The 17,399-nt window shown below is 44.2% G+C and overlaps 1 protein-coding gene across 2 annotated transcripts in view; it reads left to right on the forward strand.

Moving 5' to 3' along the window:
* The window catches only part of TEK (TEK receptor tyrosine kinase), a 61,105-nt gene that overhangs the window by 5,703 nt on the left and 38,003 nt on the right, over nt 1-17,399 (forward strand). For both annotated transcript variants that reach the window (XM_034773924.1, XM_034773923.1), the window contains exon 2: nt 10,605-10,916. In XM_034773924.1, the coding sequence (XP_034629815.1) occupies nt 10,605-10,916 (312 nt within the window). The remainder of the gene's footprint in view (nt 1-10,604; nt 10,917-17,399) is intronic.

The raw sequence follows: 17,399 nt of genomic DNA on the forward strand, positions 1-17,399 counted from the left end.
ATGCATCCGAAGAAGTGGGCTGTAGTCCACGAAAGCTTATGCTCTAATAAATTTGTTAGTCTCTAAGGTGCCACAAGTACTCCTGTTCTTCTTTTTGCGGATACAGACTAACACGGCTGTTACTCTGAAACCAGCAAAGGCAAAGTGCTGATCCACTTTTCACCACAAAGCAAATACTGTTTAATGGTTCAGGCTCCCACCCAAATCCCTCCCTTACTATTGGTAGAAGAACTCATCTTCTGCTAGGGTATCTTTATCATCACCACCATGTTAGCTTATAAAACCCAACAGAGGATAACATCAAGCTCCTCCTGTTTCAAGAAGAAGTCTTCAGTGTTGTGTGAGATATACTCAGTCCCACAGAATCTGGGCATCAGCAGTATATGAGATCCATTCTTTACACAGAGCAGGCACATAATTGTCTTGGGGTCAGTGAATGCATAAGAAGAAAGCAGAACAGGGGAATCAATTGATGTCTATATTTTAAATGGTAAGTTCTTAAATCAATGGGACTCTTTCCACTGACTATAATCAGAGGCTTCAAGTTTTGTTCCTTACTGCTATTTATCAGTGATAGCGTTAATTTTATTATTTCTGGCGGTTAAGTGGCAGAGACAGGCTTGAACAATAATAATGTATTTACAATGATGTATCAGCTTTGTCTTTCTACTGAGGCTGAGCTTTCAAGGGGGTAGGTAGTTTGGTAGGAGGCAGTTTGGTCTTCTGGCTACTGCACTGGCTAGGGACTCTGAAGACCTGGGTTCTCAGCCTGGCTCTATCAATGGCTCGCTGGATGACCAGTCATTTTGCCTTTGTTTCCCCCTCTCTGCAATAGAGATGATGACATTTATTTACCTTTGGGAAGTGCTTTGAGATCATCTGATCAAAAGAGCTAGGCACTATTGCCTAGAGGTAGGACAAGAAGTAATGGGCTTAATCTGTAGCAAGGGAGATTTAGGTTAGATAGTAGGAAAAACTTTCTAACTGTAAGGGTAGTTAAGTATGGGAATAGTCTTCTAAGGGAGGTTGTGAAATCCCCATGATTGGAGGCTTTTAAGAAAAAGGTTGGACAAACACCTGCCAGGGATGGCCTACATTTGCTTGTTCCTGCCTCAGCACAGGGGGCTGGATTTGATAATTTCTCGAGGTCCCTTCCAGCCTTACATTTCTATGATTATTATGAACGGAACTCAGATGCAAGAATTTGACTACGTTTGAGAAAGTACCTGGTCATTGTTATCTTTTAGTCACCAAAAACGTTTGGCATTTTTCATGGCATCGGTGGACTTCGGATTCCATAAGATGGACTCTGGACACCAGAGCCATAATATTCAGCAAATACTTTAAATTAAAAATAAAAAAGAAGGGAGACCTGGTTATCATGAACCTGTGCTTATGGCCCAATTCCGCAATCCTTATTCATGTCAGAAGTTCTTACAGTTCACTTCAACCACTCCCACTAGTTAAGGAGATCTGAAATTTTGAAATTGAAAATTTTGACAAAACTTTTCGTCAACATTTCAATAGAAATGTAGGGCTGGAAGGGACCTTGAGAAGTCATCAAGTCCAGCCCCATGTGCTGAGGCAGGAACAAGTAAAGCAGACCATCCCTGAGAGGCATTTGTGTAACCTATCAATAACTCTCCTCTCTCTCCCAAAAATAACAGGATGGTGTCCCTTACCTCTGTTTGCCAGAAGCTGGGAATGAGCGACAGGGAATGGATCACTTAATGATTACCTGTTCTGGTCCTTCTCACCTGGCATTGGCCACTGCCGGAAGACAAGCTACTGGGCTAGATGGACCTTTGGTCTTACCCAGTATGGCCATTCTTATGTTCTTATATTATGTTCTTACCAATTTTTTGTGAAAATTTGTATCCATTTTTCAACCAGCTCTATTAGGAAAGATTGTTCTATTCTTATAAGTAAGTGTGGCAGGATTAGGTCCATAATTGGTTCATTTCTTTGTGAGGCCTAACAAAATTATAACTGTAAATTTTAGTATTGGTTAATTTAGTACTGCACTTATAATAATAAATAAAATACATTTTAAAGATTCATTTTAAAGAGGAGCTGTCAGGTTTGATTACTTTCTTTAACAATATTGCCAAAATGATATATTCTGGGTTTCTAAATAGATTTAGTCGTATTACTACTAATATGAATGTGTTTAGAGGCACCAAAGTGCCAATATACTCTTTTCTGTACAATACACAAAAATAAAGACAGTCCAAAGAGCTTTCAATCTAAAACATAGACACCCTGAGAAATCCAGAGGTGCAGGAGACTTAGTGGTTGGGGTTTATTTTAGATGATAAACTCACTTTTGTGGGCTTCATGGAAGAAATGTTTTTTTAAAGAGGCTTGAGAGACGTGAGGTTGATGCCTGGGCCAACTGGGCTGTCTGTTTTCAGTATACTCTAAATTAGTCTTAAACCCATAGTTGCATAATGTCATATAACAAATACACAGCAGAAGGTCCTACATTGAACTGCTAATGTGCCATGCTCTCTATGCTGAGGATGAAGGCCAAGTACAGACTCTAGCCATCCTGTTGCTAGGGTGTCTATTTGGCTTATATTCATATCCCCAGGTGGGTCACTAGAAAAGCTAATTTAATTTCCCAACAATAGCAAAGGCCTGTATAAATCCAGCCTAAACTTTTTAGTCTCCATTTAAGGACACTGTTTCTACCCATGATGATAAAAGGGTTTGATGCGTGTATTGAAGTGATTCCTTGGATAAGTTTCCACCTCCCCAAAGGTTATAGAAGGGTTCTCCACTACAAGGCAGGTGGGTGGTAATTGGAACAATCAAATTACCACTATAATAATACTTGGCATTTCTGCAAGTTCCATTCCAGGATCTTAACTTAGTTTATATACAAATGAAGTCAATCTCACCACACCCCACTCTCATCTCATTTTACAGATGGGGAAACTGAGCCACAGAAAGGTTAAGTGACTTGCCCAGGAAGCTTGTGGCAAAGCAAGGAATCTAAGCCAGCTCTCTCTACACTTCCATGTCTGTGTTTTAATCATGAGAGCTGTTCCAAGCTGCTATCTTATGTGCAAGAATCTAAACTTTCATTTAAGAAAAATAAGTTTCTAGTCTGCACTGAGAGTGGCATCTCAAGAGGGTAGAACTTATTTTGTGGGTTTATTTTTTCCCTGTTCAATCCCTGATTCAGACTGGAGGCCAGATCCTGGATAGTGTTCAATGCTCTCAACTCCCATTGAAGTTCCGTGGCAACTGAGGGTGTTGAGCATCTCACTGGAGCAGCTTGGCACTTCAGGAGGGGCTTCTTTCTATCTGTCCAGTGCAGGAGGAAATGCAGGTTCGTGTAGGTCCCAAGTACACACAGACATTGCCCACGTCCTTAAGGATATTTCAAGGATATTTCAAAAGTTTCATGTCATTAGTTAGTGCCAGCTGTTGCCTGGGCACAACTTTTTAAAAAATGGTTGTTGACAGCTATAAGCCTAAGACTGAGATCCTGGCCGCAATGGAGGCACTGGGAGTTTTGCCCCTGATTTCAGTGGGGCAGGATTTTGTACTGGGCACTACAGTCATGTTACCTGAATTCATTGGAAAATTCTTTGGGGATATGGCCAATTTCCTCTGCCAGTGCTTCCTGAGCAGCTACTTCCTGCCTCCGATTTCTCCTTGGAGGAAAGGAATTAATTGTATTTGAAGTGTGGAGAAATCCAGCCTACTTGGTCCCCATGTGCTGAGCACAGCTCTCCAAGGCAACTCTCCCTATAAAAACAACAAAGACCTCCACCTCAACAGAGTACAAGGGCCAAAAGAAACAAGCAGATCCACTTAATACCAGGGAAAAAGAATGAAAAAACAGGGCACGTGTGAGTCATAGCATCCAGAAAGTGATACAGAACAGGGAACACTGGACAATGCCTACTGCTCCGTGAAGGGATTGAAGGAATCAGTGAATGCTTCCTGGAAGAAATCTGCCTGGATATGGGATCGAAATAGGCCGCACAGTAACAAAGTAACCCAGAGCACCAGGGAGGTCGCTGGGCCTTGTTTCCCAGTGCACTACTCTACGAGATGGACCCTGCATGGTATTCACATACCACCTCTCTCTTGGTGTTGTTCTTGTTATTTCCCTGCTATGCTCAGAATTCCAAGGGGATCTGTTTTTGATGCTGAGCATTCCCAACTCCTAATTACACCATGTTGTTAATAACGAAGACTAAAATTCAGACTCCTCCCCTAACAAGCTTTTTTCCTTCCACCCTTCCACTGCTGCCTTCCTTCCCCATTTCTCGCATTGCTTCATCATAATGCTAATGAATAAATAGTTGATGCACTTATATAGCACTTTACCTGTTCAAAGCACTGTACAAACATTAACCAATTCTCAGATAGGTGGTTGGGTTTTTTGTTTCCTCAGAGCTCTCTGTTGGTCTGGCTGGCACAGCTACTCTGAGTGACTGCTCTTATGAAGGAAAGCTAGGGATGCCACACTTGAAGGTTATCAGGCAATGTTTCAAAGTGCTCTCACATCCCCACGCATACTCACATTGTCTCGAAAACCGCCATGCCTTATCAGGGTCCAGGGGGCTTAGGGGTGCAAATTTTGGATTATTGAGTCAAGGGGTTCCATTCCAGAGGTCCATTGCCAAGAAATAAAAGACTTGTCATTACATTTATTCCATTCTTATGATATTTTTTGCACATACCTGTGGCTCAAACTATGGCACTGATCTCCCCAAACAGATTACCAGATCAACTTTAGCCTCAGCTAGTGTCTGGGGCGGCAATATTAAAAAAATTATTAGAGAGGCTTTCTAGGTCTGCAAATTGGCATGCATCTGGGATGAGTGCCAGAGAATTCCTCTGAGCCATCTCTTCCAGTTACTCCTGACTGAGCACTAACTGGAGCAATAGCATGGCACAGAGGACTGGCGGGATACATGGCAGTGTGTGAATGCCATTGCAAAGGAGGAGTTTTGGTGGACACTTAGAATATGTAAAGGGTTGTGAGAAGAGTGCAAAGTACTCTTATATTCCCATAGGCGGCACATGACTCCAGCATTTGGGGAGGCTGGGCGTGAGCACTGGAAGTTTCCTAGAAGTGTGTGTGGGGGGCCCACCGGCACCTGGACTATGGCCCCTCCCCCACCCCTGCTCAGCATTCTCCCCCGAGGCCCCATTCATACGCCACCCCCATTTCACCCCAGGCCGTGCTCTGCCCCTTCTCCGAGGCTCCCCCCTACCCTTTCCCCCCTTCCCTAAGGCCCTCCGCCTGCTGCCTTTTTCCCCCTCCCCCCAGACCCTCCCTTCTTTTCCCTCATCCCATGAAGTGCCTCCCTCCCCCCCCGCCCAGAAAGGGCAGAGAGGCATGAGCAGTGGGCAGGGGGGACCTCGGGGGGAAGAGGCAGAGTGGGGATGGAAAGAGGAGCAGCGTGGGCCGGGCCACGAGGGAAGAGAACAAGCGGGAGTGGGGCCTCGGGGCTGAGCCCGGGTTGGGCTATGGCCCGGGCACCCTTTCGGCCTTCAGAGGATGGTGCGCTGCATCCTGTTTGGGGCGGCTTAGCCTCCCCTGGCCTCTTAGACCCACCACCCATTTTCTCCTTGGCATCCCTCGTGGACTATCAGTCACTGGAAGTGACGGTGAGCACTGTGCTAACCACTTACAGTATTCCCTGGATCCGTCCTGCTAGACATAGTCTAGTGAGGGATAGTGCAACCCTTGGATTAGTTGTGCTCAAGTGGAGTTGTGCTGAGCAGCATGAGTATCTACATGGGCAATTGCTGTCTCCACAGAGGTAAAGTGTGTGTGTGGGGGGGGTGTGTGTGCAGTGGAACAGACATTACTTTAACTCTGTATTTCCTGGTTAGCGGAGGATTAAGTTTAGCCACACTTCCTGTTCTGGAAGGGCACCAGGCAGCGCTGGGCAGCCATAACTCTGTGTCAATAGGCTTTTGGCAGTGAATTCACTGTAAGTTACACCTCTCATTTCCAGTGTTCGCCGCCTGCGGGTGCCTCCTTTCCCCAAACCCCCTTTGCATACACAGCAAATCGCCTTCCTGCAGAGGTCAGTCCTACAAGGAGAAGGGCAGGAGTCAAAGGATTTTTTCAAGGAAGCACAGGGGATCTTCACTGATACAGAGAAAGGCTGTTTCCTGTCTGTGTTTATTGCGTTCTCAGAGAGCTAAATCCTTCAGTCACAGGTTGGGCAAAACTCCCATTGACTTCAAGGGTTAGTTTTGTGTGAGTTTTGCCACACTAAGGAGCGGGAGTTCCTCTTGAATAAGAATAGCAGGATTTGGCCATGAGAGGCGACTAAGCCAGGATGCTGTAGGCAGTTGGCTTGCAGCAGAAATCTACTTTATCAGCACTTTCTCCTAGGGGCTTGTCTGGATGGTCAATTAGAACACAGCAAGCTGGGATGTAAATCTATCTTGCACTAGCCTGCTGCACTTTAACGCAGTGGCTCTCAACCTTTCCAGACTACTGTATCCCTTTTAGGAGTCTGACTTGTCTTGCATACCCCAAGTTACACCTCACTTAAAAACTACTTGCTTATGAAATCAGACATAAAAATACAAAAGTGCCACAGCCAAACTATTACTGAAAAATTGCCGACTTTCTCATTTTTACCATATCATTGTAAAATACATCAATTGGAATATAAATATTGTACTTACATTTCAGTGTATGGTATACAGAGCAGTATAAACAAGTAATTGTCTGTATGCCATTTTAGTTTGTACTGACTTCGCTAGTTCTTTGTAAAAGTAGGCAAATGTCCAGATGAGCTGATGTACCCCCTGGAAGACCTCTGCGTACCACCAGGGTACACGTACCCCTGGTTGAGACCCACCGTTCTAATGAACTGTGTGGATTCTGCTGCTGGGCACGAAAAGTTCCCTAGTGCATTGGGACTTACTCCAGTTTCAAAGCGCACTATGGAACATTTCGTGGGGTGGGGAAATGGGCAGGGCCAGGGCCCGTGGAGGGTCCTCTTTTTTTATTTATGAGATATGGTAACCCTAGTGGAAGAGGTTTTTCCTTTGATAGAGTTAATCCATCTAGCTCAGGGACGGAAGCTAGATTGACAGAAGTCATCTTCCATCAACCTAGCTAAGGGATTAGGTTGACCTACCTTTGGTGTTCAGGAGGTGAGCAATCCTCACAGCCCTGAGCAATGTAGTTAGATGATTTAATTTTTAAGTGTAGGCCAGGTCTTAGATAAACTATGGGCCTGAGTCTTTATTGTTCTGTGCCTTGTGTTTAGTCATTTCACCTCTGCAAAGAGAGGGCAAATTGGGTGTAAAGTGCTTCCATTCTGATTTGACACTCATTATACCCACTTTGCACCGGGATCAATGCCTACTCACTATACCCACTTTGCACCGGGATCAATGCCTACACAAGACTTAGGCCCCAGACTAAGATTCTGCTGCTTTTGAGGGGTATTAAAATTCTCCTGCAATGCAGGAGAAAGATGTTCTCTTTATTTTTATATTTTGGACTTGAAATCTATGTTCGTGTAAGCAAATTACCTGACTGCACATTAAAGGAGGTGTGTGTGTGGGGGGGAGTTGTCTGACTTGTCAAAAAGGTATGTGCCCCTTTAAGGGCTAGAGATCTGGAGAATGACTTGCTGTGGCAGCTTCAGACCAGGTCAGCATGGGGATGCTGACCCATCCCACCACCACAGGTGACCAGGGTTGGGGGGGATATTTGTGTCCATGTCGGTGCTATGGAAGCCCTTCCCTCTCGGCTACATCAATGCATTTTCATTCGAATTTGCAACCTTGCCTCAAGCTCCACCACTCCAGGGGAACACGTTACACGTAACAATCCCCCCCAGTCATGGAGTTGGGATCCAGATTTGAATCTGAACTTCTCCAGAGTTTGGGGAAATTAGGATCCAGTGTTGGTTCAGGCCCAAGTTTAGTTATAAATTGCCAGAATATGGGATGGCTCCTCAGCTGCTCTAGCTCCCTTGACTTCTATAGAGGTATGTGTCTTTCCAGTAAGCACTCAATGCTCTGTAGGAAACATACATAGACAACTGTTGTAGAACCTTCATCCTTAAATATTGACTTCAGTGGAATGGCTTCTGATTTACCCTGGTTAAAAGCAAGAGGAGACTTGGCCCCAGAGTGAGCAAGGAAGAACTGCTCATGTGAGTAGAGATTGCATGCTTAGACCCTATATATGCAGTAAATAAAAAATGAATAAAATGCACACACCCAACTGGCCATGATTGCATTGTACAGCTACTTAACTTTAGCTGTATTCAAACGAGTTATTTCTGTAATGTGCTACAGGATGACTTGACTTCTTTGACCCTTGGCTTTATACAACATTTATTTTAATGGCTGCTACATTCTTTCCAGAAGGTTTTATTTCTCTGTTATGTAACATAAGTTATCTGGGTTGGCACATGAAAGGGTGGTAACTGCAGCACTCTGGCTGGGAGGGATGGGTGTCAGTGTGTCTTAAGATACTAATTCCCCCTGAGAAGCTGCTGGCATTGCATGCCGTGAGGTACCTCCTCCCTTGGACTAAAGCACAAAATACACACCCACACATTCAGAATCTGCAGTAAGCACTGCTCCCCTTTGACCTCTTTATCTAGGGCTATACTCCTTGTTTCAAAACTGAAAGCTGTTTGCAAACGGAATGGCACAAAATACCGACTGCAGAGAGCCTGCTGGTATACACACAAAATACAGCTGAATCTAAAGCTGGAAAATAAAGGCGATGCTTAACAGAAATCAATTATTGTTTGCATTTTAGCTGAAAAATGACAGCATTCCCCTACTCCTTACCCTTATTTCCAAAACCGAAAGCACTGATCATAAGGGGTTCTGTATCTCACTCCCTCAACAACTAAGACTTAAAACACTTTCCAAGAGAAAACATTGTAATTAGCCTTCTCTCTTTCTCTCTCTGTATCTATCTGCCATTTTTAAACAGTACCTATCACCATAGTATTTCAAGTCAGTTACATTTATTAAAGGGAGCCTTATCTATTGGCAAACTCACAAGATTAGGAGTTAGAAAGTCTGGTTTCTATTTAGCTCTCTGCCACAGACTTCTTATGTCCTCTGGAATGTCACTTAACCTCCTTTTTGCCTCAGTTTTCCAGTCTGTAAAATGGAGATAATAAATACTTACATCTTGGCCATGTTGTGAGTCTTCATTGGTTAAATGGTTGAAAAACACTTTCAGATCTATGGGAGACACCTCAGATGTCCAAAATATTTGTTGTTATTATTATTATTATTTTATTATTTTATTATTAGTTCCTATGGCTATGTGACATGTCCAGACTATCAAAATGTAAGTAATACGTACTTGTTGGAAAGCCAGTAAGCATGTGCTGGAACTTAAGTGCTTTCGTAAATTGCACGTCGTTAACTGTTGGAAACACTGATCACTGAAAACTGTAAGGAACCCCTGTAACTCTGTTGTTTGTTGTTCTCATTTGGGTTTTAAAGCGATAACCATACTAGACTGTAGATCAGTGAGGGAAGGGGGTAATGGGAGAGAGTTTAAGTTCTTAGTTTTAAAGTAATTTTAGATTCTGTAGAGCACGAAACAGCCAACATATAATTAGCAATGTTAGGGTAAGAAAAAGGGGATTTTCTTTGATGCAAACAGGGATCTGATTCTCCACTGTCCTGCACTTTGCCTAGCCATTGGCACCTTGGCAAAGTGGGCATAAAGAGGGCATTTTGATTTGCTAATGTTTTCCATTCAGATGTGCATGGGTCACAAGGTACAAAGCAGTGGAGAAACTAGCTCAGAAATTTGAAATATGGGAGTATGATTGGCTCGTAGAGGCATATTTTTAGATACTGGTCTCAATTTTTCCTGGTACAAATTCTTCCCATAAAAATGAAGGCCCAAATAAGGAAGCTCATGAACGATAAAATAGATGCTATTATTTGTATACATCAGTCGACGGCTACTTGGAGCAAGTGCATGGCCACTGATCCATGCATGCAATTATATCCGCAGTGATGACACAACAGTCTCCCTACTTCTTAGTGCTGATCTTAAAGCATGTTCCATAGGTTTGGATGTCGGATCCTTTGCATCACTCCTCACTATGAAGAGGTGTGAGGAAAGGGTCTGTGTTGCCAGAGAGGTGGCTCACTTCCCATTCTGCACAAACTGGGGAAAGCCATGAGTGGAGGGTCCTCTCCTTCCACACATTCCTAAGGCACCATCTGGGCTCAGGGTTTGTTCCCAAAGTAACTAGAACAGAATATTTACATGCAGCCATTTTATTTTAGTTCAGTGTTCAGTAAGCACTGGGGAAGCACTGAGTGGGGTGCAGGGATAGCTCAGTGGTTTGAGCATTGGCCTGCTAAAAGCAGGGTTGTGAGTTCAGCCCTTGAGGGGGCCACTTAGGGATCTGGGGCAAAATCAGTATTTGGTCCTGCTAGTAAAGGCAGGGGTCTGGTCTGGATGACCTTTCAGGGTCACTTCCAGTTCTATGAGATAGGTATATCTCCATATATTATTACTTCAAAAGCCCCTATGTGAACAATCAGAACTAAAAGCAATACTCAGACTCTGCAGAAAAATCCCTTCACCTGTTGTTTGTTTGTAGGTAAAGTGGAGGCAGCGCTGGACCTGGTGTTGATCAATTCACTCCCTCTAGTGAGCAACTCAGAGACATCGCTTATCTGCATTGCAGCCAGATGGAGTTCCCGTGAGTCTGTCACAATAGGGCGAGACTATGAGGCCTTGATGAGCCAACACCAGGACCCTCTGGAAGTTACTGAAGACGAGAAGAGAGGAACAGCCAAAAAAGTGGTGTGGAAAAGGGAACAAGCTGGTGAAACTATCGGAGCTTACTACTGTGAAGGGAAAGTCAAAGATGAGGTGACAAGGATACGTACAATGAAGATGCCACTAGGAGGTACTGTATGCTGGTCAGACCAGAGATGTGCGAGCCCCACTAGGGGACATCTGCTTGCAGTTTGGCTGCTACCCTTAAATAACAGGAGCAGGTATAGTAGTGGATCCAGAGTGAGCAAAGTGGCCTGGATTCACTAAGAACTTATCTGGCCCAAATCCAAACCAATCTTTTCTGAGGCTCAGAAACATTTGGTTAATGTTCTGAGTTAGTATTTTTCTCTTATACCCAGCAGCACAAAATGAAAGCAATAAAATATGGCAAGAAAAACCATTGTGGCCTCATTGAACCCACAAAGCAATAACTACAGTAACTCTTACATTGGGCCTTTCATCTTCAAAGCACTTTAAAAACGTGACCGCTACCCCAAGTAATTTCCATAAACTGAGAAAAACCAGAGGGTTTGTCTACACCGTACAGCAAACCTCACTCTAACTTGTTACACTCTAACTGCCCTGTGTAGACCCTGCTGGCGTGCTTTAAAAGGTATCAGGAACTAGGTACCTTTTAGAGTGCACCAGCAGGGTCTATACAGAGCAGTTAGAGTACAGCACAGAGGGCTTTATAAACTGGGCTCCTCTAGTGCACTTTGTCATGCTGCGTAGACAAGGCAAGAGACTCCACACAGTCCACCAAGAATTTCACTATTGCCAATCTCTTTTATGCGGAAGGTGCTCTGATATCAATGTGGTGGGCAACAATATTAGATAGATAGATACAGAGGGTGGATGGGGATAGATAGATAGATAGATAGATGGATGGGGTGGATGGGGATAGATAGATAGATAGATAGATAGATAGATAGAGGGGGTGGATGGGGATAGATAGCTAGAGGGGGTGGATAGGGATAGATAGATAGAGGGGGTGGATGGGTATAGATAGATAGATAGATAGATAGATAGAGTGGGTGGATGGGGATACATAGATGGGTGGATGGGGATAGATAGATAGATAGATAGATTAGATAGATGGGGTGGATGGGGATAGAAAGATAGATAGATCTCATGGGACTTCCAGGCTGAGTTCTAAAGCAAAGAGCTTGGCATAAGCTCCAGAGAAACATAAGAACTTTTAGATAATTTTCTGCACTTCATCAAATATTCAAACCTTTTGAAGTTCACCCATCACTAATATTTAGCACAATATGTTGTGGTACCAACAGTTCAAACACCCCCACTCAGCCTGCAAATCCGTTATTGTGTACAAATACTGTCAAGATGATGGGAATTGTAGAGTGAACATATAACAACACTTTCTCTTGCTCTCTCTCCCCAGTGAGCAGGGCTGAAGTTTCTTTGTTGTAATGTGGTGTGAGTAGGCCAGGTGGATTTTGCATTTTACTCTGAAGGTGATAAGGTTTGTGGTTGTTCTGGCCTCTGCTGAGAGTGTACTCCTGATTCTCAGGCCTGTCACCCAGAAAGCTCTGTCCCTTGTACTCACATACATCTCACTCTTGAGGTTGCCAGTTCCATTGTTCTGTTCAATGCGGGAGGAGGAGGGAAGGAGGGGGTTCATGACCAAGCAGGTGAGGCAGACCCTCAGGTAACAATCTACGAAAGGCTTTGAAGATGAGGGCCAAAATCTTGAATTTGGCCTTGTATCTAACAGGAAGCCAGTGTAGATAGCAGGTTATTGGGGTGATGTTCTCTTGACTTCTTGTGTTCCTCAGCAGATGAGATGATGGGTGCTGAGCCCATTGTAGCTCTTTAAGGTCAAGGGCTACGTGCCTGGGAAGAGAGACTTGACTTGAGAGCCCGATATGTGGATCACCCAGGCTAAATCTGTTATATCCAGAGGAGATATACTCTTCTTACCAGCTGTACATGGATTTAGACGGGGCATTTTGGGGGTCTTGATTATTGCATTTCTACTTTTCAGATGATCTTTGCTAAAAGCTTTGGCTGATATGGATCTCATCAGAGAGCCTGTTATGTGCATTGACTAGTAAGCTTCTGGATGGGTTAGAAAGAGACATGGTAGAAATTCTTAAAGCTATTAAAGGCCACAGGGAGAGGAAAGGGAGGTCAGGGAAGGGCTGCGGGGTTTGGCAAAACTACTGTAGCTGGCAAATAGGCTTTTTTCCTCTCCACAGTTATTGTCTGAATAATTTTAAAGGCTTCTGAATACACTAAGGGTTTCTTCTCATCAGATGAGTTGAAAGGTGCACCGTGTGTCCAACTGAAGACAACGGGAGCTATTGAATGACTGGCAATTTTGAAAATCTAGCAGTTGCTTTGGGCCCCTCTCCATCACACCACTTAAGCATGTGCTTAACTTTAAGTATATGAATAGTCCCATTGACTTTAATGGGATTGCTCACATGCTTAAGTACATGCTTATATGCTTTATTGGGGCCTATGTGCCTAGATATGGACGTAAGAGCCTAACTTAAGCTATTCATTTTTGACATTCTTGGCCTTTATAATGTGAAAATGTAAAGGAAGAACATTTTCTGCATGAGTCTACATATAACATTTTCAAAGTAGAGGGCCAGTTCTCCTATATCCTGTATACTCTAGACTTGCCTGGCATATAGTATGTATAGTATAGAATCTATTCCTAGTGACTGAAGGGGAAAAAATTGTAACACAACTGAATCTCTCTACAGAGGAAGGGATGGTTATGGATTTATAGACATGTAAGCCAAAGAGAGCTGGGGCACTTCTATACCTCAGTTCATTGTGTCTCTTTAAGGAGTGGGCTCATATTGTAAAATAATTAATTAAATGCAGACCATAAGCTAAAAATACATTGGAACGGAGCCCACCAAGGAATGTGGGTTCCTTTCCATTACAACAATGCTGTGAAGAAAAGGTCCCATGGATAAACTAAACAACTCACACAAAGAAAATAGAAAGGAAAAATAAAAGCTGAACTGTAAAGTGAATTTCTCATGAAAAACAACAATTAATACTAGCTGTCTACATTTAAAACAAAAAGCCACCGAACCGAACACCCCAATACTTGGAGATAGGGTGCAGTTCCCAGCTAGCACAGACATACTCGGGCTAGCTCTCAGTGAGCTAGTTGCACTCAAAAAGTAGTGTAGCCATGGTAACATAGGTAGTGGCAGGAGGCGACATGAGCTGTCAGCCCTGACTACAAGCCATACTTAGGGTGGCGAGCCCATACCGCTGCTTGCTGCTTCCAGTGTTGCCATGCCTACATCACTCTTCTTAGCTCGCTAGTTCAATGAGAGCTGGTGCAAGTATGTCTACGTGTGCTGGGAATCACCCCCCAGCTCCGACTGTGGATGTAGTCTTGGGATCAAACACTTTAGTAGAGCTGGTTGAATCATTGTTGCAAGAAACTTATTTTTTAAAATTTTGCTTTATTTTCTGTTCACACATAGATTGCAGTTTTGCTCCTTGACCCCTGACTTCCCCCTCCTGGGACCCCTGCCCCTAACTGCCCTCCAGAACCCCATCCCCTACCTAAGCCTCCCTGTTCCTTGTCCGCTGACTGCCCCCTCCTGAGACACCCCCCCACCCTAACTACTCCCTAGGACCCTACCCCCTGACTGCCCCAACCCTTATCCACACCCCCGCCCCCAGACAGACCCCCGGGACTCCCACGCCCCATCCAACCACTCCCCGCCCCCTGAGAGACCCCCCACCAGAACTCCCGACCCTTCCCCTGCTCCCTGCCTGCCCCCCAGGACTCCCCTTACCATGCCCACGCCGGTCAGACTCTGCCTCCATGTGGAGGCAAAACACACTGCAGGCTGCCGCGGGAACAGCCCCTCCCCCGCAGAGTGCTGAGGCAGTGGGAGGGGGAGAGCTCTGGGAGGGGCGGCGGCAATGGCTCACATTTCCGGGAGCCGCAGAACCCAAGCGCAGTGAGGGAGGATCCAGGGGGGCGCCTGCCCAGGCTGCGGCCCGGTCCCCCCCCCCCCCGGGGTGGCTCCTGCAGCGGATGCATGCGGGTGGCGGTCCCTGCGCACCCCCCGGCTGCCCCCTCGCCGCGCTCGGGCTCTGTGGCTCCCGGGAGTGTGAGCCGCTACCACTGCCCCTCCCAGAGCAGGCTCAGGGCCCCGCGCCCGAGCCGCAGAACCAGAGCGCGGTGAGGGCAGAGCCGGGGGGCGCGCCTGCGGCCGGTCTGGGGTCCCGGCCACCGGCCCCGCTCAGCCTCCTGCCGGCCTGGGGTTCCATTCACTCAGCCGGCAGTGGGCTGAGCGGGGCCGGCAGCCGGGACCCCAGATGGCAGCAGCTTGCCAGGCAAAATCAGCTCGCGTGCCACCTTTGGCACGCATGCCGTAGGTTGCCGACCCCTGGCCTAGATAATACTGTGCAAGGCCGCAAACCTGCAAACACTTTTGCGTGTGCTTAATTTTACGCACATGAGTAATTTCACTGAAGTGAATAGAACTACTTGCATAGTTGGGCCAACTTGTGTTGGTGAGAGAGACAAGGAGTGACACTCTGAGTTAGTTTCCTAGACCTGAAGACCTAGACCTCTGTGTGGCCCAAAAGTTTGTCTTCCTCATCAACAGAAATTGGTCCAATAAAAGATATTACCTCACCCACGTTTTCTCTCTAATATCCTGGGACCAACATGGCTAAAACAACACTGCATATAATATAATACAGCATTTAAAGTGTCTTTATATGTCATTTCAAAATGGAAATAAGTCATTTCAAAATGAAAACTCAAAACTTCTCATTCTGAAAATGTCAAAATGGAATGGTTTAACATTGTGAGGGCTTTTTTGTAGGTTTTCTCCTAAACACATTTTTGGGAAAATTAATATGATTTCTCAAAGCATTTTTACTTCAATGGAAATTCATTTTCTGATGGGAAATGATTCCATCTAAGTTTTTCCAGACAATGAACTAAATACCTAATACAGATAGATGGTGACAGAAGCCACATGTTATTTTTTGTTGTTGTTTTTGTTCTTTGGCTTTTGTTTCTGACCTAGCATTTATAAACTACTTCCACTTCCATCTAAAATGAATTTAATTACTTCAGTGAACAAATTTCAGCTACAGGCCCAAAATTTGCTTTCCATGATCTTTGGTACAAACCAAAATGTGCTTGCTTGAATGTTCGCACAAAGGGTGGGGGCAAGTAGTGTGAGCATAACTGAATGGAAAAGTGTCTGAAAAATTTACCCCATAATTCATACTGGTCTGTAGGCTGCACATCCTTTACCCTAAATAAAATATCCTATAAATGGGACGGCAGTAGAATAGGACCCAGAGCATAAGAACTTATTCCAGTGGAGACTCAGATTGGCTTTAGCAGATTCTGGAGGAGGTAAAATTCAGCCCTTTTAGCCATGAGGAGGGTGACTGCACTGCAAGACCTTGGAAGGTGGAAGGAAGCAAACCGTGGTATGGAAGGGACCTACCCAAAGAAAAGCTAGAAATCCTTGGGAAAAAAATAAGAAGACACAGAAGGAAGCAGTAAAACACAGTGTCCCATCCCTCTGAGAGTGTACTCATTGTCCTCAGTAAAAATGGGCCTAAAGTGTGAGGTTTAGATCCAGACTGAGATCTGAATATCCCCAAAGTTCAGTTTGAAAAATCAGAATTTTCTAATTTAGTAGGATAGCTTTTATAATGTCCGCCCCTCCCTCTCCCTCCTCCCCCCCAATATTATCACAAGAAGAGTTTGGCCTGGAATCTCAGATTTAGAGCTGGTCAGAAAATTTTTCCCTCAAAAAAATCCCAAGTTTTCCACAGGAATTTTCAAAATGAAATTAAATCAAACTTGATTTAATTTTGTATCAAAATCTTTTGCAACTGAAATTTTTTGTGAATTTTTGCTTAAAATTTTTTTTTTTTCCCCCCCATTATTGGTTTCTGGATTTTCAGGTTTCTCACTCCCCTACTCCCTTTCCTCCACTGGTAAATAGACAAAAAAGGTGTGAAAATGAATGAAACTCACTTTTCACACTTATTTACTGTTTTCCAGCTGGAAAAGATTGGAAAACAGCAGGAAAGTGTGTGAAAATAGGTTTGTGTTTTGTGCATTTTTTTGTTTTGAATTTTCCAGTTCAAGAATTTTTAAAAAATGCATTGAACTGCATATTTTCCCATGCAACGTTTAGATTTTGATGAAAAGATATATTCAGATAGAAAAAAATTTGATTGAAAAATGTTGCCCAACCCTTCTCAGAATACATTTATTCTGTTGTCCTCAGTAAGGAATGGTGTCTTTCAGTACTTGTGGAAAGTGTGGTGAGCTAATTTTGAGCACTACACTATGCTATTTCTGTCTTCCAGTAGGCCTTATATGACACTGATGTCCTGACATTGTTGCATTTCACTACATCATGGAAACTTTCTTTGCCAGTGAAAGATCTTTTCCTAGTAAATTTACCCAGTACCTTACCCAATCTATTTATAAAAATTGTCCCTAGGGCTAAAAAGACTTGGGAAATTATTCTAAAACTGGTTGGTTCTCTTGGTTAGGAATTGTTTCCAGTTATCCAGCCAGTATTAACATTATTATTAATTTCCTCTCCTTGCTTCTAGTTAC

The sequence above is a fragment of the Trachemys scripta genome, chromosome 6 (assembly GCF_013100865.1).
Source record: "Trachemys scripta elegans isolate TJP31775 chromosome 6, CAS_Tse_1.0, whole genome shotgun sequence".
NCBI classification, from domain to species: domain Eukaryota; kingdom Metazoa; phylum Chordata; order Testudines; family Emydidae; genus Trachemys; species Trachemys scripta.